Raw genomic sequence first — 27659 nt, forward strand, 5'->3', positions numbered from 1 at the left:
CTAAGATCATGACCTCTAGTTCTAGTCTCCCCTGTCAGTGGAAGCATCCTCTATGCATCCACCTTGTCAAGCCCCCTCATAATCTTATACGTTTCAATAAGATCACCTCATTCTTCTGAATTCCAATGAGTAGAGGCCCAACCTACTCAACCATTCCTCATAAGTCAACCCCTCATCTCCGGAATCAACCTAGTGAACCTTCTCTGAATGCCTCCAAAGCAAGTATATCCTTTCATAAATATGGAAACCAAAACTGCACGCAGTATTCCAGGTGTGACCTCACCAATACCCTGTATAACTGTAGCAAGACTTCCCTGCTTTTATACTGTATCCCATTTGCAATAAAGGCCAAGATTCCATTGGCCTTCCTGACCACTTGCTGTACCTGCATACTATCCTTTTGTGTTTCATGCACAAGTGCCCCCAGGTCCCGCTGTACTGCAGCATGGCTGTCATGTACATCAGTCATTGAAAGTTGGCATGCAGGTACAGCAGGCGGTGAAGAAGGCAAATGGCATGTTGGCCTTCATAGCAAGAGGATTAGAGTATAGGAGCTGGGAGATCTTACTGCAGTTGTGCAGGGCCTTGGTGAGACCTCACCTGGAATATTGTGTTCAGTTTTGGTCTCCTAATCTGAGGAAGGACGTTCTTGCTGTTGAGGGGGTGCAGCGAAGGTTCACCAGACTGATTCCCGGGATGGCAGGACTAACATATGAAGAAAGACTGGATCGACTAGGCTTATATTCACTGGAATTTAGAAGAATGAGAGGGGATCTCATAGAAACATATAAAATTCTGATGGGATTGGACAGGTTAGATGCAGGAAGAATGTTCCCGATGTTGGGGAAGTCCAGAACCAGGGGACACAGTCTTAGGATAAGGGGTAGGCCATTTAGGACCAAAATGAGGAGACACTTCTTCACTCAGAGAATTGTGAACCTGTGGAATTCTCTACCACAGAAAGTTGTTGAGGCCAGTTCGTTAGATATATTCAAAAGGGAGTTAGATATGGTCCTTACGGCTAAAGGGATATGGAGAGAAAGCAGGAATTGGGTACTGAAGTTGCATGATCAGCCATGATCATATTGAATGGTGGTGCAGGCTCGAAGGGCCGAATGGCCTACTCCTGCACCTATTTTCTATGTTTAAGCACTTTGAAATCTTTCTCCATTTAAATAATAACTTGCTCTTTGATTTTTTTCTGCCAAAGTGCATGACCTCACACTTTCCAACATTATACTCCATCTGTCAAATTTTTGCCCACTCACTTTTGCAGATTTTGTGTGTCCTCCTCGCACATTGCTTTTCCTCCCATCTTTGTATCATCAGCAAACTTGGCTACATTATACTCAGTCCCTTCTTCCAAATCGTTAATATAGATTGTAAATAGTTGGGGTCCCAGCACTGATCCCTGCGGCACCCCACTAGTTACTGGTTGTCAACCAGAGAATGAACCATTTATCCCGACTCTCTGTTTTCTGTTAGTTAGCCAATCCTCTATATCCATGCTAATATATTACCTCCAACCCCATGAGCTTTTATCTTGTGCAGTAGCCTTTTATCTGGCACCTTGTCAAATGCGTCCTGGAAATCCAAATACACCACATCCACTGGTTCCCCTTTATCCACCCTGTTCGTTACATCCGTTTGTTTCACATTCCAACATTTGCAGCTTTTCGTTCCACCTGCAAAGTCGTGTCAGATTCATTAATGGGCACCCCGGCAGTGGTACTGAGCTCAATGGCTTGTTTGGTGCGGTGTGGAGCTGCACACAGCCAAATGGTCCCAGGTTTGATTTCAGGTCTGCCTTGTCAACAGGTCGAAGCCAGGCAGTAGGCAGGGTACTAGCATTTGCCTCAGTCCCCTGTGTTCTGGGGAGCGTTCCAGCGCTCAGTAACTGAGTGTAGGCGTCACTGGACTTCAGCAAGAGAGGCAGAGGGCACAGATTAGAGAGGCAACACAGGTCCAGTGCACTGGAACAGGAGCAGGATCACTGGTGTGTGCACTGGATCAGGAGCGGGATCACTGGGAGTGTGCACTGGAACAGGAGCGGGATCACTGGGAGTGTGCACTGGAACAGGAGCGGGATCACTGGGAGTGTGCACTGGAACAGGAGCGGGATCACTGGGAGTGTGCACTGGAACAGGAGCGGGATCACTATGTGAATACACTGGAACAGGAGCGGGATCACTGGGTGAATACACTGGAACAGGAGCAGGATCACTGGGTGAATACACTGGAACAGGAGCGGGATCACGGAGTGTGCACTGGAACAGGAGCGGGATCACTGGGTGAATACACGAACAGGAGCGGGATCACTGGGTGAATACACTGGAACAGGAGCGGGATCACTGGGTGAATACACTGGAACAGGAGCGGGATCACTGGGTGAATACACTGGAACAGGAGCGGGATCACTATGTGAATACACTGGAACAGGAGCGGGATCACTGGGTGAATACACTGGAACAGGAGCGGGATCACTGGGTGAATACATTGGAACAGGAGCGGGATCACTATGTGAATACACTGGAACAGGAGCGGGATCACTGGGTGAATACACTGGAACAGGAGCGGGATCACTGGGTGAATACACTGGAACAAGAGCGGGATCACTGGGTGAATACACTGGAACAGGAAGCGGGATCACTGGGAGTGTGCACTGGAACAGGAGCGGGATCACTGGGAGTGTGCACTGGAACAGGAGCAGGATCACTGGGAGTGTGCACTGGAACAGGAGCGGGATCACTGGGTGAATGCACTGGAACAGGAGCGGGATCACTGGATGAATACACTGGAACAGGAGCGGGAAAACTGGGAGTGTGCACTGGAACAGGAGCGGGATCACTGGGTGAATACACTGGAACAGGAGCGGGATCACTGGGTGAATCCACTGGAACAGGAGCGGGATCACTGGGTGAGGGCACCGGACTTCGACCCACCGATTGAATTTTATTTGTATATTTACTGGCGGAATCCTATGTGATTGGACAGAAAAAGAGGAAAATCTGCAAATGCTGGAAATAGAGAGCACCTGTCATGAGAAAATGGGTTCCCCTTAGAGTGTCGTCACTTCGCGTAGACCTGGTGTGTATTTCCTGAAGTTTCTGTGAGATTGGATCAATTTGCCTGCATCTTTGTACTACCTGTATAAATAAAACAGACAGAACCTGCATTTCGGGACGTCCGAGAGAGCTTCACAGCCAACGAAATACTTTTTCAAGTCGAATTACTGTTGTAATGTGGGGAACACAGCAGCCAAATTTGCGCACAGCAAGCTCCCACAAACAGCAATGAGATAATGTCCAGATAATCTGTTTTTAGTGATGTTGATTGAGGACTAAATATTGACCCAGGATACTGGGAAACAGCTCCCCTACTCTTCCAATAGTGCCGTGGGATCCTTTCCATCCACCCTAGAGGGCAGTCCCGGTTTAATGTGTCATCCAAAAGATGGCAGCTCCGACAGTGCCGCGTTCCCCGTCAGTTATGCTGTTGGAGTGTAAATATTCCTCACTGTGGTTCCAGAGATCTGCAGCTGTGGAAAATGCAGGACTTGGACCTCCCTCATCACTCCATCCTCCCTCCGCGCTCAGACCCGGCCTCCGTGCTCGGACCCCCCTCCGTGCTCGGACCCCCCTCCGTGCTCGGACCCCCCTCCACGCTCAGACCCCGGCCTCCGCGCTCGGACCCCCCTCCGTGCTCGGACCCCCCTCCACGCTCAGACCCCGGCCTCCGCGCTCGGACCCCCCTCCGCGCTCGGACCCCCCTCCGTGCTCGGACCCCCCTCCGCGCTCGGACCCCCCTCCGCGCACAGACCCACCTCGGGACTGGTGACATGAGTGAGTGAAGCTGGGAGAGCAGTGCTGGCAGCTGAGGGATTCTGGTGGAATGCCAGTCTCTGACTAACCGTAAGAAGTGGCGGTTGAGCAGTGAGCCCCTGAGTTGTTGAATGTGAGCCAGAAAGGCAGGAGTTCTGGACCCGGCCGAGTAGCCTGTTTGCTGCAGAGTCACACAGTCCGCTTGTGCCCGAGGCTCCCTCCTTCTGCTGGTTCGGTCACTCTGCCTTTAGATATTATCACTGCCCTGTTTGTCGATGCTTTGTGAGGTTTTTACATTTACTCCGATGCTTCTGATCTACAGCGACCTCCAACATGGCGGGAACTTCTCCATCGTCTTCCTGCACTGAACCCGACCCTCATTACCACAGCAATAACCTCCATCCTTCAATTTTCTACCCTTCAAATAGTTTCTGGACTTCCCTCGCCTGCTATTCCTGTCTCCAAACTTGGACAACAACTCACTGATGCTCCAAACCGATTCCATCCTACCAATATCAACTTTTGCCCCCCACGGGAACCTCCAACTCCTTACTATTGTCATCCATCTATTCCCCGTCACTGCCAGGAAATAGATATCCCTATAATTGCTACATAACCAGGCCAATGTTAGTTCAGTTTTTCCGTGTGTTCAGCGGCGTGTGCACTGTGCCTGCTGCTCCAGGCCAGAGCCATTCACTTCTATTTCCACTTCTTTCTCCCACTTTTTCTTTTACATAAGAACATAAGAAATAGGAGCATCAGTCGGCCATACGGCTCCTCGAGCCTGCTCCGCCATTCAATAAGATCATGGCTGATCCGATCATGGACTCAGCTCCACTTCCCCACCCGGTCCCCATAACCCCTTATCCCTTATCACTCAAGAAACTGTCTATTTCTGTCTGAAATTTATTCAATGTCCCAGCTTCCACAGCTCTGAGGCAGAATTCCTGGCAGTGACAGGGAATAGGTTGATGATAATATCCCTCCCTGACCACGCTCTCCTGTCGTCATGCCGCCTTCCATCTCTCCTCTCTCGGATATTCTGTCCTCCCAATTCCCGACCCCAACCCCTTCATTACTCTTCGACCTTCCTAGCCTCCTGCCACCGTCCCAGGCTCAACTCCCTCCTCGATAAGCATGCAGCTTCCCTCTGTGCCTCTCATGGCATCCTCCGAAGGGCCCGCTGTGGCACTCATTGTTGTCTCCTCACGAGTAACAACCCCGACTGTCCCATCCTACTCTCTCACCGACCTTGCCGCACAGCTTTCCCGTGGGGGGCTAACCTTGCCAATCTTCTCCCCGTCCAACTCATCCCTCCAAGTGCTGACCCTGTGGATGTTGGCAGTGGATCAGCCATCACCGACCCCCTCCGCATCTCTCTCCAGAATGTCCGTCCGCTTGTGAACAAGGCCCTTGCCATCCATGAGCTGATCGTGGATGATTGCATCGACATCATGGCCCCGACGGAGACTTGGCCGACACCTCACCTTTAAACGAAGCCTCCCCGCCTGGCGGTACCTTCCACCACTTGCCCCGCCCAGATCGCCGTGGTGACAGTATGGCTCTCATCACCAAATCACACCGTGGTCTGTCCCCCTAGTCCTCCAGCTTTGAACATCTCACCTTACTCCACCACTCTCATTTCTCATTTAAAATTCTTGTTCTCCACGGCCCACCCAGATATGATAAAAATGTTATCACCGAGATATCTTCACTGCTTTCCTCCCTCAGCCTCTGCACCGAGCGCCTTCTCATCCTCAGTGATTTCAACCTCCATCTCAATTCATCTTGCTCCCTCTCCTCTGAGTTCATTACCCTCCCGTCCTCCCTTAATCTCGCCCTCCATGTGAACTCCCCAACCCATATTTACGGCCACCCCCTTGACCTTGCCATCTCTCGTGGCCTCGCTATTCCCATTGTATCAATTGCAGATAAGGCCATCTCTGACCACTTCCTCGTAACGCTCTCCACCCACACCCCACTTCCCCCACCCAACCCTACTTCTTTCTGCATCAGCCCCTGGAAAACATTCTCTCCCGACTCTCTTACAACCTCACTTATCAACTCCAAACTGTCCGGCCTTTGGCTCTCCATTCACCAAGACTTTTCTGCAGCCACTGATCTGTTTAACCTCACCCTCACCACCACCGTTAATGCCCCAGTCCCTACTAAAACCATTCCTCTCTCTCTTTGGCCATTCCCCCGGTACAGCTCTCATCTTCCTCACCACCACCGTTAATGCCCCAGTCCCTACTAAAACCATTCCTCTCTCTCTGGCCATTCCCCCGGTACAGCCTCATCTTCGCTGCCTCAAGTCCAAGGGACGCAGACTTGAATGGATGTGGCGGACAACAGGTTCAGCCGTTCACCGCCAGATCTGGCTGTACCACGTAAAGCATTCTCGGGTCTTACTCTTGTCTGCCAAAACGGCTCACTATTCCAGGATCATTCTGGAATGCAAAGATAACCCCTAGCTACTATCTCTACTGTTAACCATCTCCTTAAACCCCTCTCCCCTGTCTCCCCCACACTCCCCTCCAACAAGTGCGAGGAGCTCATTGACATCTTTGTCTCACAGATTGAGACCCTCCGCCCAGCTGCCTCTGTGAGTTCCCTCCTTCCCCAGCCCACTGGGCTAAACTTCCTCTGAGGTTTCCCCCCTGCCCTAGTCATGAACTCTCATCTCCCGCCAGTTTCTCTCTGATCTCCCCTCATGACCTCTCTGAGCTCATCCTGTCCATGAGACCCACTTCCTGCTCCCTTGACCCAATTCTCACCAAACTGTTGACCACCTAACTTCCTGTTCTGTTCGCCGACATTGTTAACGGTTCTCTCTCCTCAGGTACTGTTCCTCTCTCCCTCAAATCTGCCGTAATCACCCCTCTCCTCAAAAAACCAACCCTCGACCCTTCATCTTTGCAAACTACAGCCCCATCTCTAACTTCCCTTTCCTCTCAAGTCCTTGAACATGTTGTCACCTCCCAAACCCGTGCCCATCTTTCCCGGAACTCCATGTTTCAATCCCTCCAATCTGGTTTCCGTCCCTGCCTCAGTACCAAACGGCTCTCATCAAAGTCACACAGTGACATCCTGTGTGACAGTGACAAAGGTAAACTATCCCTCCTCGTCCTCCTCGACCTGTCTGCAGCCTTTGACACAGTGACCTCTCCATCCTCCTCCAACACCTCTCCACCATGGTCCAGCTGGGTGGGACAGCACTCGTCTGGTTCCATCCTCCTCCAACGCCTCTCCACCATGGTCCAGCTGGGTGGGACTGCACTCGCCTGGTTCCATCCTCCAACACCTCCCCACCATGGTCCAGCTGGGTGGGACTGCACTCGCCTGGTTCCATCCTCCTCCAACACCTCCCCACCATGGTCCAGCTGGGTGGGACTGCACTCGCCTGGTTCCATCCTCCTCCAACACCTCTCCACCATGGTCCAGCTGGGTGGGACTGCACTCGCCTGGTTCCATCCTCCTCCAACACCTCTCCACCATGGTCCAGCTGGGTGGGACAGCACTCGCCTGGTTCCATCCTCCTCCAACACCTCTCCACCATGGTCCAGCTGGGTGGGACTGCACTCGCCTGGTTCCATTCTCCTCCAACACCTCTCCACCATGGTCCAGCTGGGTGGGACAGCACTCGCCTGGTTCCATCCTCCTCCAACACCTCCCCACCATGGTCCAGCTGGGTGGGACTGCACTCGCCTGGTTCCATCCTCCTCCAACACCTCTCCACCATGGTCCAGCTGGGTGGGACTGCACTCGCCTGGTTCCATCCTCCAACACCTCCCCACCATGGTCCAGCTGGGTGGGACTGCACTCGCCTGGTTCCATCCTCCTCCAACACCTCTCCACCATGGTCCAGCTGGGTGGGACTGCACTCGCCTGGTTCCATCCTCCAACACCTCCCCACCATGGTCCAGCTGGGTGGGACTGCACTCGCCTGGTTCCATCCTCCAACACCTCCCCACCATGGTCCAGCTGGGTGGGACTGCACTCGCCTGGTTCCATTCTCCTCCAACACCTCTCCACCATGGTCCAGCTGGGTGGGACTGCACTCGCCTGGTTCCATTCTTATCTATCGAATCGTAGTCAGAGAATCACCTGCAGCGGCTTCTCGTTACCTCTGGTGTCCCCCCAGGATCTGTCCTTGGTCCTTCCTATTTCTCATCTATATGCTGCCCCTTGATAACATCATCCAAAAACACAGCATCAGTTTCCACATGTACGCTGATGACACCCAGCTCCACCTCACCACCACTTCTCTCAACCCCTCCACAGTCTCTAAATTGTCAGACTGCTTGTCCAACATCCAGTGCTGAATAAGCAGAAATTTTCTCCAATTAAAACAGTATTGGGAAAGCTGAAGCCATTGTCTTTGGTCCCTGCCACAAACTGCGTTTCCGAGCCACCGACGCCATCCTAGGCCCTAGCATCTGTCTGAGGCTGAACCAAGTCTGAGAAAGGACGTTCTTGCTATTGAGGGAGTGCAGCGAAGGTTCACCAGACTGATTCCAGGGATGGCTGGGTTGTCATATGAGGAGAGACTGGATCAACTGGGCCTTTATACACTGGAGTTTAGAAGGATGAGAGGGGATCTCATAGAAACATATAAGATTCTGACGGGACTGGACAGGTTAGATGCGGGAAGAATGTTCCCAATGTTGGGGAAGTCCAGAACCAGGGGACACAGTCTTAGGATAAGGGGTAGGCCATTTAGGACTGAGATGAGGAGAAACTTCTTCACTCAGAGAGTTGTTAACCTGTGGAATTCCCTGCCGCAGAGAGTTGTTGATGCCAGTTCATTGGATATATTCAAGAGGGAGTTAGATATGGCCCTTATGGCTAAAGGGATCAAGGGGTATGGAGAGAAAGCAGGAAAGGGGTACTGAGGGAATGATCAGCCATGATCTTATCGAATGGCGGTGCAGGCTCGAAGGGCCGAATGGCCTACTCCTGCACCTATTTTCTGTGTTTCTTTATCCTCAGCATAACTAAGACTGTCTATTTCCACCTCCATAACATCGCCCGGATCCGCCCCAGCCTCAGCTCATCCACTGCTGAAGCCCTCATCCATGCCTTTGTTACCTCTAGACTTGATTATTCCAACTCACTCCTGGCTGGCCTCCCACATTCTACCCTACGTAAACTTAAGGTCATCTACAACTCGGCTGCCCGTGTCCTAACTCGCACCAAGTCCCGCTCACCCATCATCCCCTGTGCTCACTGACCTATATTGGCTCGCGGTTAAGCAACACGTCGATTTCAAAATTCTCATCCTTGTTTACAAATCCTTCCATGGCCTCACCCCTCCCTATCTCTGTTATCTCCTCCAGCCCCACAATCCCCTCCCCCCGCCCCCCCCCCCCCCGAGATATCTGCGCTCCTCTAATTCTGCCCTCTTGAGCATCCCTGATTATAATCGCTCCACCATTGGTGGCCGTGCCTTCAGCTGCCTGGGCCCCAAGCTCTGGAACTCCCTCCCTAAACCTCTTCGCCTCTCTATTTTCTTTCCTCCTTTAAGACGCTCCTTAAAACCTACCTCTTTGACCAAGCTTTTGGTCATCTGCTGTAATTTCTTCTTATGTAGCTTGGTGTCAAATTAAACACTCCTGTGATGCACCTTGGGATGTTTTGCTACGTTAAAGGCGCTATATAAATACCAGTTGTTGTGGCGAGCCAGCGGCACGTGTCAGCGGGAGTCCTGTCTGGGTGGACGTGAACAGGTGCTGTGAAGTGGATCCACTCCAGGTTTTCCCTCTCTCTGCGCTGACAGTTCCAGTACAAAGGTACAGGCATGCAGGCTCGGTGGGTGAGAACATTTCTCAACTAATCACGTCCAGGTCTGAGACAGAAGGCAACTGACAGTCGCAGTTCTGAGAGCAAGCCACAACAAGAGGTTTGCAGCCAGAGGCTCACAACAGCACTGCTGTTGTCTGTTGTACTGAGAGCAGAGATGGAACAACTTTGTCTGTGTGCAAGTGTGCAATGGCTGGGACGCTGCTGAACTGGGAGGACAGCCCGTTGCGTGCTGTGGCATTCCCACTTTGAACCAGAATGTGAGAGACCCCATCCAACAGCACCCGTGTCTAGTTACTGCTCGGTAGAAACTCCCTCCACACACACCCCGCGTGGATTGTTATTTTTTTAAAGCTGGTTTGGCTCCAGTTTTTGAGGTGACTCAAGCAGAGAGGAATGTTTTCCTTTGAGCCGGGAGAGTGCTGCACCCAATGAGACGCCTGAGAGGGAAAGATGCTGGTGCTGCCTGATGGGCCAGCGCTCTCCCCGAACAGCAGCAGAACCCAGCACAAGGCTGTGTGTCACCCTGCCGGGGACAGGGGCGGCACAGGGTCCCAGTGCAGTTTGTAAGTCTACAGAGGGGGAAGCGATCGCACTGATCAGATGGCTTTGGGCTCCAGGCTCACTGTGAACCCCTGCTGAGCTGGGGCGGTGTGACAGGCCACTCTGAGGGCACTGGCGGAGAGCTGGAGATGGAGCGGGGCAAACCGGAGCACAAGAGGATATTGCAGGCTGGAGCTGGTCACGGTGCAAAGAAGTGCCGCTGTTGCCACCCAGCTGGTGAACAGACTGAGCCTGCTCCATCGCCGACTGTGCCTGCACAGGTAAATATTGCCGGTGCCTTACAGGTTAAATTTAGGAAATTAATTGAGGGCCGGGCGGGTCGTCTCCGGAAGGAGGCCAACCCCTGTGACGCTGTCGATTTCTCCGGGAGGCTGTCAAGCGCGATGGTCGATTACCCTCTGAAGTCAGTCAGCGACAGATCCAGGAGCATCTACGTCCCGGAGAACCAAATCGGATTACTCCCGGAGCTGGGATTGCAGTCACTGCCACCAGCTGTAAGTGGGAGGAGAGGGATCGAACATTCAGAGCAGGATGGTGAAGCAGCAACAGTAAATGTGTGGCATAGAGCGTGCAGCCTGCGTGCTGGGAAGAAGGAGCTACGCAGGCCTCTCAGTATGAGTTTCCTTGAGATTACCAGGCCTGCTTCACGTGTTGGGACCGAGCAAGCAGACAGTGCGGTGGCTGAGCGCACCACCGCTGTCACCAGGTCTGACAGCACCAGCTTCCTCCGAGCCGGCCATCTGTGGTCCAGTCAGCGATGGGCTAGCTCCGCCGGGAAAGTGGGCAGTGCGAAAGAAGCAGCAAGCGATCAGAAGAGCCCAAACTCCAAGATATCACTCAAATCGCTGAGGAGAAGTTTGAGCTTTCGGGTGAGGAGAGGGGCCGAGAACAAAAAGGAGGCTGAGAGCAGCAGGGTCAGGACTCTGAGTGTCGGAGAATCCTTCCCACACAGACTGCAGCCGCCTGTAAACGGCAGCTCATGTCCCTCAGACCCGCTTGTAAATCGAGAGACGTCCAGCTCGCGCAAGGAAGGTAAGAATTGGCCGGTGCAACAGCCGCCTCTTACACGCACGTTTGAGGGACCGACGTTGAACTCTGCACACTCCCCAAAGAAAAACTCTGAGGCGAGCAGCTGGTGGAGGTTTCTGGCTGCCCACTTTCGCAAAAAGGATTCGTGTGTGATCAAAGGGTCCGGGAAAACTGACGGATTGAGACCCGAGAGGCACAGCAATGGCTGTACTTCGCCGATGCAGGGACGGAATAGGGTCCAGTGTTGGACCTTGGAGCCCATCGATATCACGGTGTCTGTCGCAGACAGCCATCAGTGTCAGTGCAGAAGTGAAGTGCCGTCACCATCATCCGAAGGTAAGCTGGGTGCAGAGTGAGCTACACACAGCATGGTGCATTGGCAAGAGCTGCAGTAAAGCTCGGCAATCAGATTTTGCAGAGGCTGTGTTTATCTTGTGGAGCTGGTTTGGGGCGAGTGTGGGAGATTGCTGTAAATGTCGTCGGGTGTAATGATGGTAATCGCATGTTGTGGAATGCCATTAACCAAGCGACAACTAACTCTGAGAGAGGGAAGGCTGCGTACTCAATCTGCCATCTCTCAGCGATCCTGACAGCGAGGTGTAGACCTGCATGGCGCCATTAACCAGTCTGAACTTCAGGAAGTGTTGTAGGATTTGGGTGAATCCAGTTTGTGGTACTAGAGTTTTGCAATTCAGGAAATAGGGATTTTTAACCAGGTTTTATCTGGAATGAAGCTGCTGCAGTTACCCGGAGGAGTTGGCCCACTGTGGGAATGTTATCAGCCTGGGGGTTGGGGCATAATGACAAGTGGGTTAGAATGGATGAAACTGTCTTGTTAACCCTTGCAGCACTGAAGGTCTGCCTGTGTGTGACCTAGGATAGTGAGTTACATCAGCATTTTAAAAATAAAATACGTTGAAGGCAAAGGGTGAAGGTTAAGAGTTGGAGAGTGTCACGGTCACTCCCCCCCCCCCCCCCCCCCACCCCTCCGGGGAGCGTGTCACAGGTTACACACCCTCCGGGGAGCGTGTCACAGGTTACACACCCTCCGGGGAGCGTGTCACAGGTTACACACCCTCCGGGGAGCGTGTCACAGGTTACACACCCTCCGGGGAGCGTGTCACAGGTTACACACCCTCCGGGGAGCGTGTCACAGGTTACACACCCTCCTGGGGAAGCATGTCACAGGTTACATCCCCCCCCGCCCCCCGGGAGAGTGTCACAATTGCACACCCTCCTGCGGGAAAGTGTTACAGTTACACCCCCGTGTCACGTTTACAGACCCCTCTCCTGGGGAGTGTGTCACGTTTACAGACCCCTCTCGTGGGGGAGTGTGTCACGTTTACAGACCCCTCTCGTGGGGGAGTGTGTCACGTTTACAGACCCCTCTCCTGGGGAGTGTGTCACGTTTACAGACCCCTCTCCTGGGGGAGTGTGTCACGTTTACAGACCCCTCTCCTGGGGAGTGTGCCACATTTACAGACCCCTCTCGTGGGGAGTGTGTCACGTTTACAGACCCCTCTCCTGGGGGAGTGTGTCACGTTTACAGACCTCTCGTGGGGGAGTGTGTCACGTTTACAGACCCCTCTCGTGGGGAGTGTGTCAAGTTTACCGACCCCTCTCCTTGGGGAGTGTGTCACATAGAAATTTACAGCGCAGAAAGTGACAATTTTGGCCTATCGTGTCCGCGCCGGCCGACAAGAGCCGCACGGCTCTCGGTCAGCAGCCCTAAAGGTTATGTATAAACCTATAATCAATGATGGAAAGTTAAAGAACACCCAGCCCAACCAGTCCGCCTCACACAACTGCGACACCCCTTATACTAAAACATTCTACATTCTACACTCCACCCCAACCGGAGCCATGCGATCTCCTGGGAGAGGCAAAAACCAGATTTTTTTTAAAAACCCAGACCAATTTAGGGAGAAAAAATCTGGGAAAATTCCTCTCCGATCCATCCAGGCGATCGAAACTAGTCCAGGAGATCACCCTGGCCGTATCCGATTCCCTGCAGTACTTACCATTATATCTGTTCCAGCTAACAAAAGGTCATCCAGTCTAATCCCAATTACCAGCTCTAGGTCCGTAACCCTGCAGGTTACGGCACTTCACGTGCCCATCCAACCATCTCTTAAAAGTGGTGAGGGTTTCTGCATCCACCACTCTTCCAGGCAGCGAGTTGCAGATCCCCACAACTCTCTGCGCAAAGAAGCCCCCCCCTCAAATCCCCTCTAAACCTTCCATCAACCACCTTAAAACTATGCCCCCTCGTAATAGACTCCTCCACCAATGGAAATAGACCCTTACTATCCACTATGTCCAGGCCCCTCAATATTTTGTACACCTCAATGAGGTCTCCTCAACCTCCTCTGTTCCAGTGAGAACAAACCCAGCTTATCCAATCTGTCCTCATAACGAAGATTCTCCTTTCCAGGCAGCATCCAAGTAAATCTCCTCTGCACCCTCTCCAGTGCAATCACGTCCTTCCTATAATTCCTATAGTCATGATTACAGACCCCTGTCCTTGGGGAGTGTGTCACGTTTACAGACCATCCTCCTGTTCTAACTCAGCACAGACCAGGCATCGAACATGATTACTTGTGAGAGCAAATGTATATCACTGCTCCATTTCGCCCTCTGTTGATACACAAGAACAGAAAAATTGGAGCAGGATTAGGCCATTCAGTCCATGAAGCCTGCTCCGCCATTCATGGCTGATCATCTGCCTCAACACCACTTTCCTGATTCTCTTAATATTCAAAAATCTATCGATCTCTGTCTTGAATATACTCAACGACTGAGCCTCCACAGCCCTCTGGGGCAGAGAATTGCAAAGATTCACCACCCTCTGAGTGAAGAAATTTCTCCCCATCTCAGTCCTAAATGGCCGACCCCTTATCCTGAGAATGTGACCCCTGGTTCTAGACGCCCCAGCCCAGGGGAAACATCCTCCCTGCATCTACCCTGTCAAGCCCTATAAGATTGTTGTATGTTTCAATGAGATCACCTCTCATTCTTCTAAACTCTCGAATATAGGCCCAGTCTGCTCAATCTCTCCTCATAGGGCAATCCTCCCATCCCAGGAATCAGTCTGGTTGCACTCCCTCTATGGCAAGTATATCCTACATATCGATTGGTCAAATCAAATCGCACGGGGTAGCCTAGAGGAGGAATTCATAGAATGCATACGGGATTGTTTCTTAGAACAGTATGTTACAGAACCTACAAGGGAGCAAGCTATCTTAGATCTGGTCCTGTGTAATGAGACAGGAATAATAAACAATCTCCTCGTAAAAGATCCCTCTCGGAATGAGTGATCACAGTATGGTTGAATTTGTAATACAGATTGAGGATGAGGAAGTAGTGTCTCAAACGAGCGTACTATGCTTAAACAAAGGGGACTACAGTGGGATGAGGGCAGAGTTGGCTAAAGTAGACTGGAAACACAGACTAAACGGTGGCACAATTGAGGAACAGTGGAGGACTTTTAAGGAGCTCTTTCATAGTGCTCAACAAAAATATATTCCAATGAAAAAGAAGGGCGGTAAGATTAGAGAAGGCATAACCAGCTGTGGATAACCAAGGAAATAAAGGAGAGTATCAAATTAAAAACCAATGCGTATAAGGTGGCCAAGGAGATTGGAAAAATTTTAAACAACAGCAAAGAATGACTAAGAAAGCAATAAAGAAAGGAAAGATAGATTACGAAGGTAAACTTGCGCAAAACATAAAAACGGATAGTAAAAGCTTTTACCGATATATAAAGTAAATGTTGGTCTCTTAGAAGATGAGAAGGGGGATTTAATAATGGGAAATGTGGAAATGGCTGAGACCTTAAACAATTATTTTGCTTCAGTCTTCACGATGGAAGACACAAAAACCATGCAAAAAATTGCTGGTCATGGGAATGTGGGAAGGGAGGACCTTGAGACGATCACTATCACTAGGGGGGTAGTGCTGGACAGGCTAATGGGACTCGAGGTAGACAAGTCCCCTGGTCCTGATGAAATGCATCCCAGGGTATTAAAAGAGATGGCGGAAGTTATAGCAGATGCATTCGTTATAATCTACCAAAATTCTCTGGACTCTGGGGAGGAACCAGCGGATTGGAAAGCAGCTAATGTAACGCCTCTGTTTAAAAAAGGGGGCAGACAAAAGGCAGGTAACTATAGGCCGGTTAGTTCAACATCTAGTGGGGAAAATGCTTGAAACTATCATTAAGGAAGAAATAGCAGGACATCTAGATAGGAATAGTGCAATCAAGCAGACACAGCATGGATTCATGAAGGGGAAATCATGTTTAACTAATTTACTGGAATTCTTTGAGGATATAACGAGCATGGTGGATAGAGGTGTACCGATGGATGTGGTGTATTTAGATTTTCAAAAGACATTCGATAAGGTGCCACACAAAAGGTTACTGCAGAAGATAAAGGTACGCGGAGTCAGAGGAAATGTATTAGCATGGATAGAGAATTGGTTGGCGAACAGAAAGCAGAGAATCGGGATAAATGGGTCCTTTTCAGGTTGGAAATCGGTGGTTAGTGGTGTGCCACAGGGATCGGTGCTGGGACCACAACTGTTTACAATATACATAGATGACCTGGAAGAGGGGACATAGTGTAGTGTAACAAAATTTGCAGATGACACAAAGATTAGTGGGAAAGCGGGTTGTGTAGAGGACACAGAAAGGCTGCAAAGAGATTGAGATAGGTTAAGCGAATGGGCTAAGGTTTGGCAGATGGAATACAATGTCGGAAAGTGTGAGGTCATCCACCTTGGGGAAAAAAAACAGTAAAAGGGAATATTATTTGAATGGGGAGAAATTACAACATGCTGAGGTGCAGAGGGACCTGGGGGTCCTTGTGCATGAATCCCAAAAAGTTAGTTTGCAGGTGCAGCAGGTAATCAGGAAGGCGACTGGAATGTTGGCCTTCATTGCGAGAGGGATGGAGTACAAAAGCAGGGAGGTCCTTCTGCAACTGTACAGGGTATTGGTGAGGCCGCACCTGGAGTACTGCGTGCAGTTTTGGTCACCTTACTTAAGGAAGGATATACTGGCTTTGGAGGGGGTACAGAGACGATTCACTCGGCTGATTCCGGAGATGAGGGGGTTACCTTATGATGATAGATTGAGCAGACTGGGTCTTTACTCGTTGGAGTTCAGAAGGATGAGGGGTGATCTTATAGAAACATTTAAAATAATGAAAGGGATAGACAAGATAGAGGCAGAGAGGTTGTTTCCACTGGTCGGGGTGACTCGAACTAGGGGGCACAGCCTCAAAATACGGGGGAGCCAATTTAAAACCGAGTTGAGAAGGAATTTCTTCTCCCAGAGGGTTATGAATCTGTGGAATTCTCTGCCCAAGGAAGCAGTTGAGGCTAGCTCATTGAATGTATTCAAGTCACAGATAGATAGATTTTTAACCAATAAGGGAATTAAGGGTTACGGGGAGCGGGCGGGTAAGTGGAGCTGAGTCCACGGCCAGATCAGCCATGATCTTGTTGAATGGCGGAGCAGGCTCGAGAGGCTAGATGGCCTACTACTATTCCTAATTCTTATGTGGTTATGTTCTTATCCTTCCTTAGGTAAGGAGACCAAAACTGAATACAATACTCCAGGTGTGGTCTCACTAGGGCCCTATATAATTGCAGTATGTCTTTACTCTTATACTCAACCCCTCCTGTAATAAAGGCCAACATCCCATTTGCTTTAATCACTTGCTGTACCTGCAGGTTAACGTTCAGTGATTGGTGTACAAGGAACCCAGGTCCCTCTGAACAGCAACATTTCCCAATCTCTCACCATTTAAAAGATACTCTGCTTTTCTATTTTCCCGACCAAAGTGGATAACTTCACATTTCTCCACATTATATTCCATTTGCCATGTTCTTGCCCACTCACTGAGCCTGTCTATATCCACTTGAAGTCTCTTTGCATCCTCCTCACAACTTACATTCCCACCGAGCTTTGTATCATCAGTAAACTTGGATATATTACACTCAGTCCCCTCATCCAAATCATTGATATAGATTGTGAGCTGGGGCCCCAGCACTGATCCTTGCGGTACCCCACTAGATACAGTCTGCCAACCCGAAAATGACCCGTTTATTCCTATTCTCTGTTTTCTGTCCGTTAACCAATCCTCAATTCAGGCTAGCATATTACTCCCAATTCCATGAGCCCTAATTTTGTTCCCCCTTATCTATTCTGCTAGTTACAACCTCAGCAACTTGAACAGATTCGTCCAACATGATTTCCCTTTCATAAATCTGTGTTGACTCTGCCCAATCCTATTATTATTTTCTAAGTGCCCTGTTACCATGTCCTTAATAATAGATTCTAGCGTTCTATTCTATGAGAATACCACTGCCGGTCGAGGCTATAAATAGAGCTGGAGTGTCGGGCCCTGAAACATCGTGGGCGAAGGTGCGGTGAATAAGGGTACGGGGCCCAGGAGAGGCGAGGGCCCAGGGGCAGCACGGACCAGCCCACGGACCTGCGATATGTGTGCGCACTAGGTCTGTGTAGCAGAGCAGGTCTCCAGTCGTCCTGGTTCAACCCTTGCCACTGGATAAAGGCCGAGCTCTGTCAAGCCCGTGTGGTGGCTGATGTGCAACGGTCACCACACGTTAAAAAAATCCACACACAGACATCTTCCACCCTCTCAATTGGAGTTCAGGATCTGGAACATCGGGTCCTTCATTGAAACATCTGTGGACTCATGTGGAAGCAAGTCATCCTCGTTCGATGGACTGCCTGCAAATAGATTCTAGCATTTTTCCTACTACTGATGTCAGGCTAACTAGTATGTAGTTCCCTGTTTTCTCTCTCCCTCTTTTCTTAAATAACGGGGTTACATTTGTTACCTTCCAATCCGCAGGAACCGTTCTCGAATATGTGGAATTTTGGAAGATGACAGCCAATGCATCCACTATCTCTATAGCCACCTCTTTAGACAGATTAGAGGCAGGAAGAATGTTCCCGTTACTGGGGAGTTCCAGAACCAGGGGTCACAGTCTAAGGATACGGGGTAAGCCATTTAGGACCGAGAAGAGGAGAAACTTCTTCACTCAGAGAGGGTTAACCTGTGGAATTCACTACCGCAGAAAGTTGTTGAGGCCAGTTTGTTCGATATATTCAAAAGGGAGTTAGATATAACCCTTACGGCCAAAGGGATCAAGGGGTATGGAGAGAAAACAAGAAAGGGGTACTGAGGTTGAATGATCAGCCATGATCTTATTGAATGGTGGTGCAGGCTCGAAGGGCCTAATGGCCTACTCCTGCACCTATTTTCTATGCTTCTATGTTTCTAAACCCGAGGATGTAGGCCATCAGGTCCAGGGGATTTATTGGCTTTCAGTCCCATTAATTTCTCCAGTACTATTTTTTTTTACTAATACTATTTTCTTTCCGTTCTTCATTCACGCCATACCCTTTGTTCTCCACTATTTCTGGGAGGTTTTTTGCGTCTTCTTCTGTGAAGACATAGACAGAAAGTATTTGTTCAATTTCTCTGCCATTTCCTTATTCCCATTATAATGTCTCCTGTCTCAGCCTGTATGGGACCCACATTTACTTTCCATAATCTTTCCTTTTTACATACCCGTAGAAGCTTTTACAGTCTTTTTATGTCTCTCGCTAGTTTACTCTCATTCGTTTACTCTCATATTCTGTTTTCCCTTTCTTTATCTAATTTCTTGGTCCTTTGCTGAATTCTGAAATCTTCCCAATCCTCAGGCTTACTGCTATTTTTGACAATATTATAAGCCTCTTCCTTTGATCTAATACTATCTTTAACTTCTCTTGTTAGCCACGGTTGGACCACTTTTCCTGTGTAGTTTTTGTGCCTGAAAGGAATGAATGTTTGTTATAAATTATGTATTAATTCTTTAAATGCTAGCCATTGCTATCTACCGTCATACCTTTTAATATAATTTCCCAATCTACCTTAGCCAACTCTCCCTCATACCTATGTAGTTTGCTTTGTTTAGATTTAAGACCCGAGTTTCAGATTTAACTAAATCACTTTCAAACTTAATATAAAATTCTATTGTATTATGGTCACCCTTTCCCAAAGGCCCCTTTAATACAATTAACCTTATTAATTAACCCTTTCTCATTTCACAATACTAGATCTAAAATAGCCTGCTCCCTGGTTGGTTTCTCAACTTACTGATCTACAAAACTATCTTGTATACATTCCATGAATTCGTCCTCCACATTATTGCTACAAATTTGGTTTGCCCAGTCTATATGTAGATTAAAGTCCCCCCTGATTACTGAATTACCCTTGTTACATGCGCCTCTAATTTCCTGATTTATACTCTGCCCGACATTGCAACTACTATAAATAACTCCCTTCAATGTTTTCTGCCCCTTGCTGTTTTTTCACTCCATCCAGTACTGTGTCACCAGGGTTGGGGGAGTGACACAAGGTTGCTTTTGGCTGGGTGCGAGCACTCGTGTTAGTGAGTGAACAGAGCCGCCAAAGGTTAAGAGGAAGATAATGTGAAGAGGAGCAGGTGGAAGGAATGGTGTTCCTGGTGTAACCTGCACCCCAGCTGCCCCCTTGATCTGCTAGTTTTTGGGGTGAGGGTATTGCACTGTTCAGTATCTGTGGTGGGATGGAGTCCACATCCACATCAAGGGAGCGGCGTGATGGGTGGTTTGTGTGTGCCTGCAGAGTGATTTATTAGAATGGTTCCAGGGATGAAAGAGTTCAGGATAGACTGGAGAAGCTGAGGTTATTCTCCTTCGAGCAGAGAAGGTTAGAGGAGATTTGATAGAGGTGTTTGGTTTTGATAGAGTAAAGAAGGAGAAACTGTTTCCTCTGGGAGGAGGGCTGCTAACTCGAGGCCACAGATTTAAGATAATTGGCAAATCAGAGGGGAGATGAGAATTTTTTATGTTGTTATATTGTGTAACGTGCTGCCTGAAAGGAAGATGGAAGCAGATTCAATAATATCTTTCAAAAGGAAATTGGATAAATACCTGTACTTGAGGAGGAAAGGTTTGCAGGGCAATGGGGAAAGAGCAGGAGAGTGGGACTAATTGGATCACTCCGTCACAAAGCCGGCACAGGCACAAAGGGCCGAATGGCCTCCGTCTCTGCTGCATCATTCTCTGATTCTAACTCTGGCTTTACTGGGATTAGAGGTTTTGATCAATACATGAACCAGCTTCTGTGAAATTGGATCAGGAAATATCTCACACCAGATCTTAAGACTACGTGGGTATGTGTGTGTGTGGTCCTGCCCTGTAACTTTGCTGCCTGTATCGTGCTGCGCACCAGATCCCACTTGGCTCTGTGTTCGCTGACCTACACTGGCTCCGTACCCCCAACACATCAAATGTAGAATTCTATCCCACCATTGCCTGACTCCTCCCAATCTATGTAAGCTTCAAGAGCCCTACAACCCCCACCCTCTCCCTTCCTGTGACCCCTGCCACTTGTCCCACCCTCTTCCCTTTGCCCCACCATTGACGGCCGTACCTCCAACTGCCTGGACCCCCATACACTGGAATTGTCTCCCTGAACTCTTCCACCTCCCATCCCCAAGCACCTTGGGATGTTTTTCTATTAAAGGTGTTTTATGAATGTAAGCTGTTGTCGTTTTAGACTCGGGCCACTTCTATGTTTGTGTTTCAGCGTGCCCGTGTGTGTGTGTGTGTGTGTGTGTATGCATACCCTTGTGTGTGCTTGCATGTTAGTGTGTGTGCTACATGCCTGTATGTGCATGTGGGCCCGTGTGTTTGTGCATCCGTGTATGTGTGCTTATGTGCCCATGTATGTGCGATTGTACAGCCGTGCGTGCGCCTGTGTGCAGTGTTAACCTGTATCCTTGGAAGCTCTGCTTGTATTTATATGTAACACCATTGATCACTCAAAAGTCTTCCACTCAGATCTGAGGCAACTATTTCTGTGACGTGGAAAGTGTGACTATAAAAAGCTCTGAGTGTTAAAGCTGGTGGTTGGGTTCTGATTTGTATCCTGATTAAGATTCTTGCGGAGAGCGCTGGGCGGGTGAGAATTGTGAAATGTGTTCTTCCGTCTGCCCTTAAACTCGAGGAAGTGACCTTGCTGCTTGCTGTGTTCCTCTGTGGAATGCATACAGACCGTGTTTAAAAAACAGCCACAGTTTAACTGAGTCATTGGTCTCCAGTGTGAGAACACAACCATTTTCATCTCAATCTCTGATGAATTATTAATCTGTTCTGTCGATTAGTGTTGTGCTCAGGCATCTCACATGCTCTGGCTTTGATTCTATTAAACCATCACCACTTGCCCATTTTCCCTTTGCCCTGAATACTTTTGATGTGTGAAGCCCCTCCTTAAATTCCTAACTTCTTGCTTGAAGCCACCCCCATCCCCCATGAAGTGCCCGGAGGTTGTTGTCGATGTGAGGAGTACTGGGGACTGTATATACACTTGTGTAAGACTGGGCTTTGAACATGTCGTTTCATTGTGGCACTGATTGTGGTGATGGGACTGTCGGTTGTCACTCTGGGGACTGTACTCAGCTATTCCTTTTCTGGCTCTCCTCTCCTATCTGTTCTGGACTCTCGAGCAGTGCTTCCCTTTCACAGAGTCCCAGTGGGGCTCTTCCCCCTTCTCTTGCCACTTCGGTTTAACATCTCAGCCGAAACAAGACCTCAGTACTGCCCCTCCGACAGTGCAGCGCTCCCTCAGTACTTCCCCTCCGACAGTGCGGCGCTCCCTCAGTACTTCCCCTCTGACGGTGCTGCACTCCCTCACTACTGCCCCTCCAACAGTGCGGCGTTCCGTCAGTACTGCCCCTCCAACAGTGCGGCACTCCCTCAGTACTGCCCTCTGACAGTGCAGTGCTCCCTCAGTACTGCCCCTCCGACAGTGCGGCGCTCCCTCAGTACTGCCCCTCCGACAGTGCGGCGCTCCCTCAGTACTGCCCTCTGACAGTGCAGTGCTCCCTCAGTACTGCCCTCTGACAGTGCGGCGCTCCCTCAGTACTGCCCCTCCGACAGTGCGGCGCTCCCTCAGTACTGCCCCTCCGACAGTGCGGCGCTCCCTCAGTACTTCCCCTCTGACGGTGCTGCACTCCCTCAGTACTGCCCCTCCGACAGTGCGGCGTTCCGTCAGTACTGCGCGTCCAACAGGACGGTGTTCCGTCAGTACTGCCCCTCCGACAGTGCGGCACTCCCTCAGTACTGCCCCTCCGACAGTGCGGCGCTCCCTCAGTACTGCCCCTCCGACAGTGCGGCGCTCCCTCAGTACTTCCCCTCTGACGGTGCTGCACTCCCTCAGTACTGCCCCTCCGACAGTGCGGCGCTCCCTCAGTACTTCCCCTCTGACGGTGCTGCACTCCCTCAGTACTGCCCCTCCGACAGTGCTGCACTCCCTCAGTACTGCCCCTCCGACAGTGCGGCGCTCCCTCAGTACTGACCCTCCGACAGTGCGGCGCTCCCTCAGTACTGCCCCTCCGACAGTGCGGCGCTCCCCTCAGTACTGACCCTCTGATAGTGCAGTGCTCTCTCAGTACTGACCCTCTGATAGTGCAGTGCTCCCTCAGTACTGTCCCTCCGACAGTGCAGTGCTCCCTCAGTACTGTCCCTCTGACAGTGCAGTGCTCCCTCAGTACTGACCCTCCAACAGTGCAGTGCTCCCTCAGTACTGACCCTCCGACAGTGCGGCGCTCCCTCAGTACTGACCCTCTGATAGTGCAGTGCTCCCTCAGTACTGTCCCTCCGACAGTGCAGTGCTCCCTCAGTACTGTCCCTCCGACAGTGTAGCGCTCTCTCAGAACTGCACTGGGTGTGAGAGCCTGGATTATGGGTTCAAGTCTCTGGAGTCGGGATTGAATCCACGAGCTTCTGACTCCGAGGCGAGAGTGTTGCCCACTGAGCCACGGCCAACACCCAAGAAGTACAAGTATACAGGCAGTAATGATGGGACAGAATGGTCGGAGAGAGCGGATGTCACTCTCACATTAGGTTTGGAGGTGAATGTAACAACAAGTGACTGTGTGTCTAACTTGAATTTGCTATAATTCTGTAACTGGAACTGTTGCCTTTAGTAACCTGCCTGGGATTAATGTCATCCTGTCTGAGCTCGAATACACTGAGGGAGTGCCCTGCTAATGGTATGATTGATCCCGGCGGGTCTATAAACCCTGTCTGCTGCCACAGCTGAGCATAGTGAGCCTGCTGCGAGGGGAAGCGACAGGCTTTTAAAACTGAGAGCGGCACAGTTAAAAGTGACGAGAATAATTTCAGTCCCATGCACTTTATAATGTACTCGTGGTCCTGATCCCGGCACCCAGGAGCCATGAGTTCAAACCCCACCTGGGCAGGTTAAGAAACTGAATTGAATAAATCTGGTAATCTGTGGCACCAGGAAAAATCACCATGAAAAGTGTCAGATTATCATTAAAAACCCAACTGGGTTAGTCATGTCCTTGAGGGAAGGGAATCTGCCACCCCCTCCCCAATCTGGGCTACACGTGAATCTAGTCCCACATTGTGTGTTAACTCGAATGCCCTCGGCACCAGAGAGATGTGGAGTAAATACTGCCTTGCCACCATTGGCCAATAGCAAATAACAAAATATTTGAATCCTGCTTAGAAACAAAGAAAATAGGTCAGGAGTAGGCCATTCGGCCCTTCGAGCCTGCACCACCATTCAATAAGATCACGGCTGATCATTCCATCAGTACCCCGTTCCTGCTTTCTCTCCATACCCCTTGATCCCTATAGAAACATAGAAAATAGCTTAACACAGTCCATCCATTAACCAGATTGGAGAGATACCCAGGAGTGATTCATGGTAAGAATAGAGAGAATCCTACAAATTTACTGAATATAAGACCTGGATTCTCAATAGTTAGGAGCAGGAGTAGACCATACAGCCCCTCGAGCCTGCTCCTCCATTCAATAAGATCATGGCTGATCTTCAACTTCAACTCTACTTTCCTGCCCTATCCTAAGCTGACCATGGTACCATGGTGCAGGAGGCCATTTAAGTGGAGGAGGTGGAAGGGAATGTAGTTGTGGTGGGGGACAGTATAGTCAGAGGAATAGATACTGTTCTCTGAAGCCACAACCGGGAGTTCAGAATGTGTGTTGCCTGTCTGGTGCCAGGGTTAAAGACATCTCCTTGCAGCTGGAGAAGAACACGGAGTGGGAAGGGGAGGATCCAGTTGTCGTGGTCCAGGTAGGAACCAACGATATAGATAGAAGTAGGAATGAGGTTCTGCTGAGGGAGTTTGAGGCGTTGGAGTCCAAATTACAATCTCTGGATTGCTTCCAGAGCCACGCGCCAATTGGAATCAGGATGAACAGATTAGAAAGTTAAATGTGTGGTGTGGGAGGCACTGGCACCAGTACTGGGGAAAGAGGGAGCTGTTCCGTCAGGACGGACTCCATTTAAGCCGGGCAGACACCAGAGAGTAGCAAAAGTAACAGGACATCAGTGACTACGGTGGCATCAGGGAAAAATAGAAAAAAGTCAAAGCTAAAGGCTCCATAATCTGAATGCGCAAAGCATTCACAACAATATCGATGAATCAGTAGTGCAGAGAGAAATAAATAGGTTTGATCGAATAGCCATCATGGAGATGTGGTTGCAAAGTGACCAAGGTTGGGAACTAAACATTCTAGGATATTTAACTTTTCGAAGAGATAGGCAAAATGTAAAAGGAGGAGGGGTAGCCCTGATGAAGGATGGAACAGAGTGAAAGGATCTTAGCTCGGAAAATCAAGTAGAATCAGTTTGTGTGGAGCTAAGAAACAGCAAGGGGCAGAAAACATTGGTGGAAGTTGTTTATAGGCCCCCAAACAGTCGTGGTAATGTAGGGCAGAGCATAAATCAGGAAATTAGAGGTGTGTGCAACAAGGGTAATACAGTAATCATGGGGGCTTTAATCTACATATAGACTGGGCAAACCAAATTTGCAGTAATAGTGTGAAGGATGAATTCATGGAATGTATGCAAGATAGTTTTCTAGATCAGTAGGTTGAGGAACCAACTCGGGAACAGGCTATTTTAGTTCTGGAACAGGTTGAACCTCCCTTACCCGGAACCGTTGAGACTTGGCCTGTTCTGGATAAAGGATTTTTCCGGACACTTTAAATTGGATGGTACAGGTACTGAGCAAGGGGATATCGGGGCTGGCTGGCTTAGGGCTGGGAGTGCGGCAGAGAGATCATTGGGGGGTGGGGGTCGGGGGGGGGGGAGCGGGGGTGTGGATTGCGGGAGTCGGCAGCAAGGAAGGACTTCAATTTGTTCATGTCGGAGTTCTGCGCATGCGCACCCATGGCCGGGAATGGTTCTGGACAAGGGGTGGTTCCGGATAAGGGAGTTCTAGATAAGGGAGGTTCAACCTGTATTGTGCAACGAGAAAGGGTTAAGAATACACAACATGAGAACATAAGAAATAGGAGCAGGAGTAGACCATATGGCCCCTCGAGCCTGCTCCACCATTCAATACGATCACGGCTGATCCAATCATGGACTCGGGTCCACTTCCCTGCCCGCTCCCCATAACCCCTTATTCCCTTATCGTTTAATAAACTGTCTATTTCTGTCTTAAATTTATTCAATGTCCCAGCTTCCACAGCTCTCTGAGGCAGCGAATTCCACAGATCCACAACCCTCTGAGAGAAGAAATTTCTCCTCATCTCAGTTTTAAATGGGTGGCCCCTTATTCTAAGATCGTGCCCTCTAGTTCTCGTCTCCCCTATCAGTGGAAACATCCTCTCTGCATCCACCTCGTCAAGCCCCCTCATAATCTTATACGTTTCAATAAGATCACCTCTCATTCTTCTGAATTCCAATGAGTAGAGGCCCAACCTACTCAACCTTTCTTCATAAGTCAACCCCCTCATCTCCGGAATCAACCGTGTGAATCTTCTCTGAACTGCCCCCAAACAAGTATATCCTTTCGTAAATATGGAAGCCAAAACTGTACGCAGTATTCCAGATGTGGCTCACCTGGCTTTTAACAAGGTCCCACGCAAGAGATTAGTCTGTAAAATTAAGGCACATGGGATTGGGAGTAATGTATTGACGTGGATAGAGAACTGGTTGGCAGACAAGAAGTAAAGAGTGGGAATAAACGGGTCCTTTTCAGAATGGCAGGCAGTGACTAGTGGGGTAGTGCAAGGTTCAGTGCGGGGACCCCAGCTAAATACAATATATAGTAATGATTTAGATGAAGGAATTGAATGTAATATCTCCAAGTTTACAGATGACACTAAGCTGGGTGGCAGTGTGAGCTGTGAGGGGGATGCTAAGAGGCTGCAGGGTGACTTGGACAGGTTAGGTGAGTGGGCAAATGCATAGCAGATGCAGTATAATGTAGATAAATGTGAGGTTATCCACTTTGGTGACAAAAACTGGAAGGCAGATTATTATCTGAATGATGACAGATTAGGAGGTGCATCGAGACCTGGGTGTCATGGTACATCAGTCATTGAAAGTTGACATACCGGTACAGCAGGCGGTGAAGAAAGCAAATGCTACGTTGGCCTTCATAGCGAGAGGATTTGAGTATAGGAGCAGGGAGATCTTGCTGCAGTTGTACAGGGCCTTGGTGAGACCACACCTTGAGTATTGTGTTCAGTTTTGGTCTCCTAATCTGAGAAAGGACATTCTTGCTATTGAGGGAGTGCAGCAAAGGTTTAACAGACAGAAAGGAAAAGGAGGTGGGGTAGTGTTGCTAGTTAAAGAGGAAATTAACGCAATAGTTAGGAAGGACATCAGCTTGGCTGATGTGGAATCTGTATGGGTGGAGCTGCGGAATACCAAAGGGCAGAAAACGCTAGTGGGAATTGTATACAGACCACCAAACAGTAGTAGTGAGGTTGGGGACAGCATCAAACAAGAAATTAGGGATGTGTGCAATAAAGGTACAGCAGTTATCATGGGCGACTTTAACCTACATATAGATTGGGCTAACCAAACTGGTAGCAATGCGGTGGAGGAGGATTTCCTGGAATGTATTAAGGATGGTTTTTGAGACCAATATGTCAAGTAACCAACTAGAGGGCTGGCCACCCTAGACTGGATGATGTGTAATGAGAAATGACTAATTAGCAATCTTGTTGTGCGAGGCCCCTTGGGGAAGAGTGACCATAATATGGTAGAGTTCTTTATTAAGATGGAAAGTGACACAGTTAATTCAGAGACTAGAGTCCTGAAATTAAAGAAAGGTAACTTCGACGGTATGAGATGTGAATTGGCGAGAATAGACTGGCAAATGATACTTAAAGAGTTGACGGTGGATAGGCAATGGCAAACATTTAAAGATCACATGGATGAACTTCAACAATTGTACATCCCTGTCTGGAGTAAAAATAAAACGGAGAAGGTGGCTCAACCGTGGCGAACAAGGGAAATTAAGGATAGTGTTAAATCCAAGGAAGAGGCCTATAAATTGGCCAAAAAAAGCAGCAAACCTGAGGAC

The 27659-nt window shown here is 49.5% G+C and overlaps 1 protein-coding gene across 5 annotated transcripts in view; it reads left to right on the forward strand.

Moving 5' to 3' along the window:
* Positions 1 to 27659, forward strand: part of LOC139278449 (arf-GAP with GTPase, ANK repeat and PH domain-containing protein 1-like) — a 578697-nt gene that overhangs the window by 229660 nt on the left and 321378 nt on the right. The window contains exon 1 of one of the 5 annotated variants that reach the window (XM_070897241.1): positions 10174 to 11552. The exons of the other annotated variants lie outside the window; for them this stretch is intronic. Within the exon in view, the coding sequence (XP_070753342.1) occupies positions 10316 to 11552 (1237 nt within the window). The 5' untranslated portion in view covers positions 10174 to 10315. Of the gene's footprint in view, positions 1 to 10173; positions 11553 to 27659 lie in introns of those variants that run through there. 5 annotated transcript variants of the gene reach the window in all.

The sequence above is a fragment of the Pristiophorus japonicus genome, chromosome 1, assembly GCF_044704955.1.
Source record: "Pristiophorus japonicus isolate sPriJap1 chromosome 1, sPriJap1.hap1, whole genome shotgun sequence".
NCBI lineage: Eukaryota > Metazoa > Chordata > Chondrichthyes > Pristiophoridae > Pristiophorus > Pristiophorus japonicus.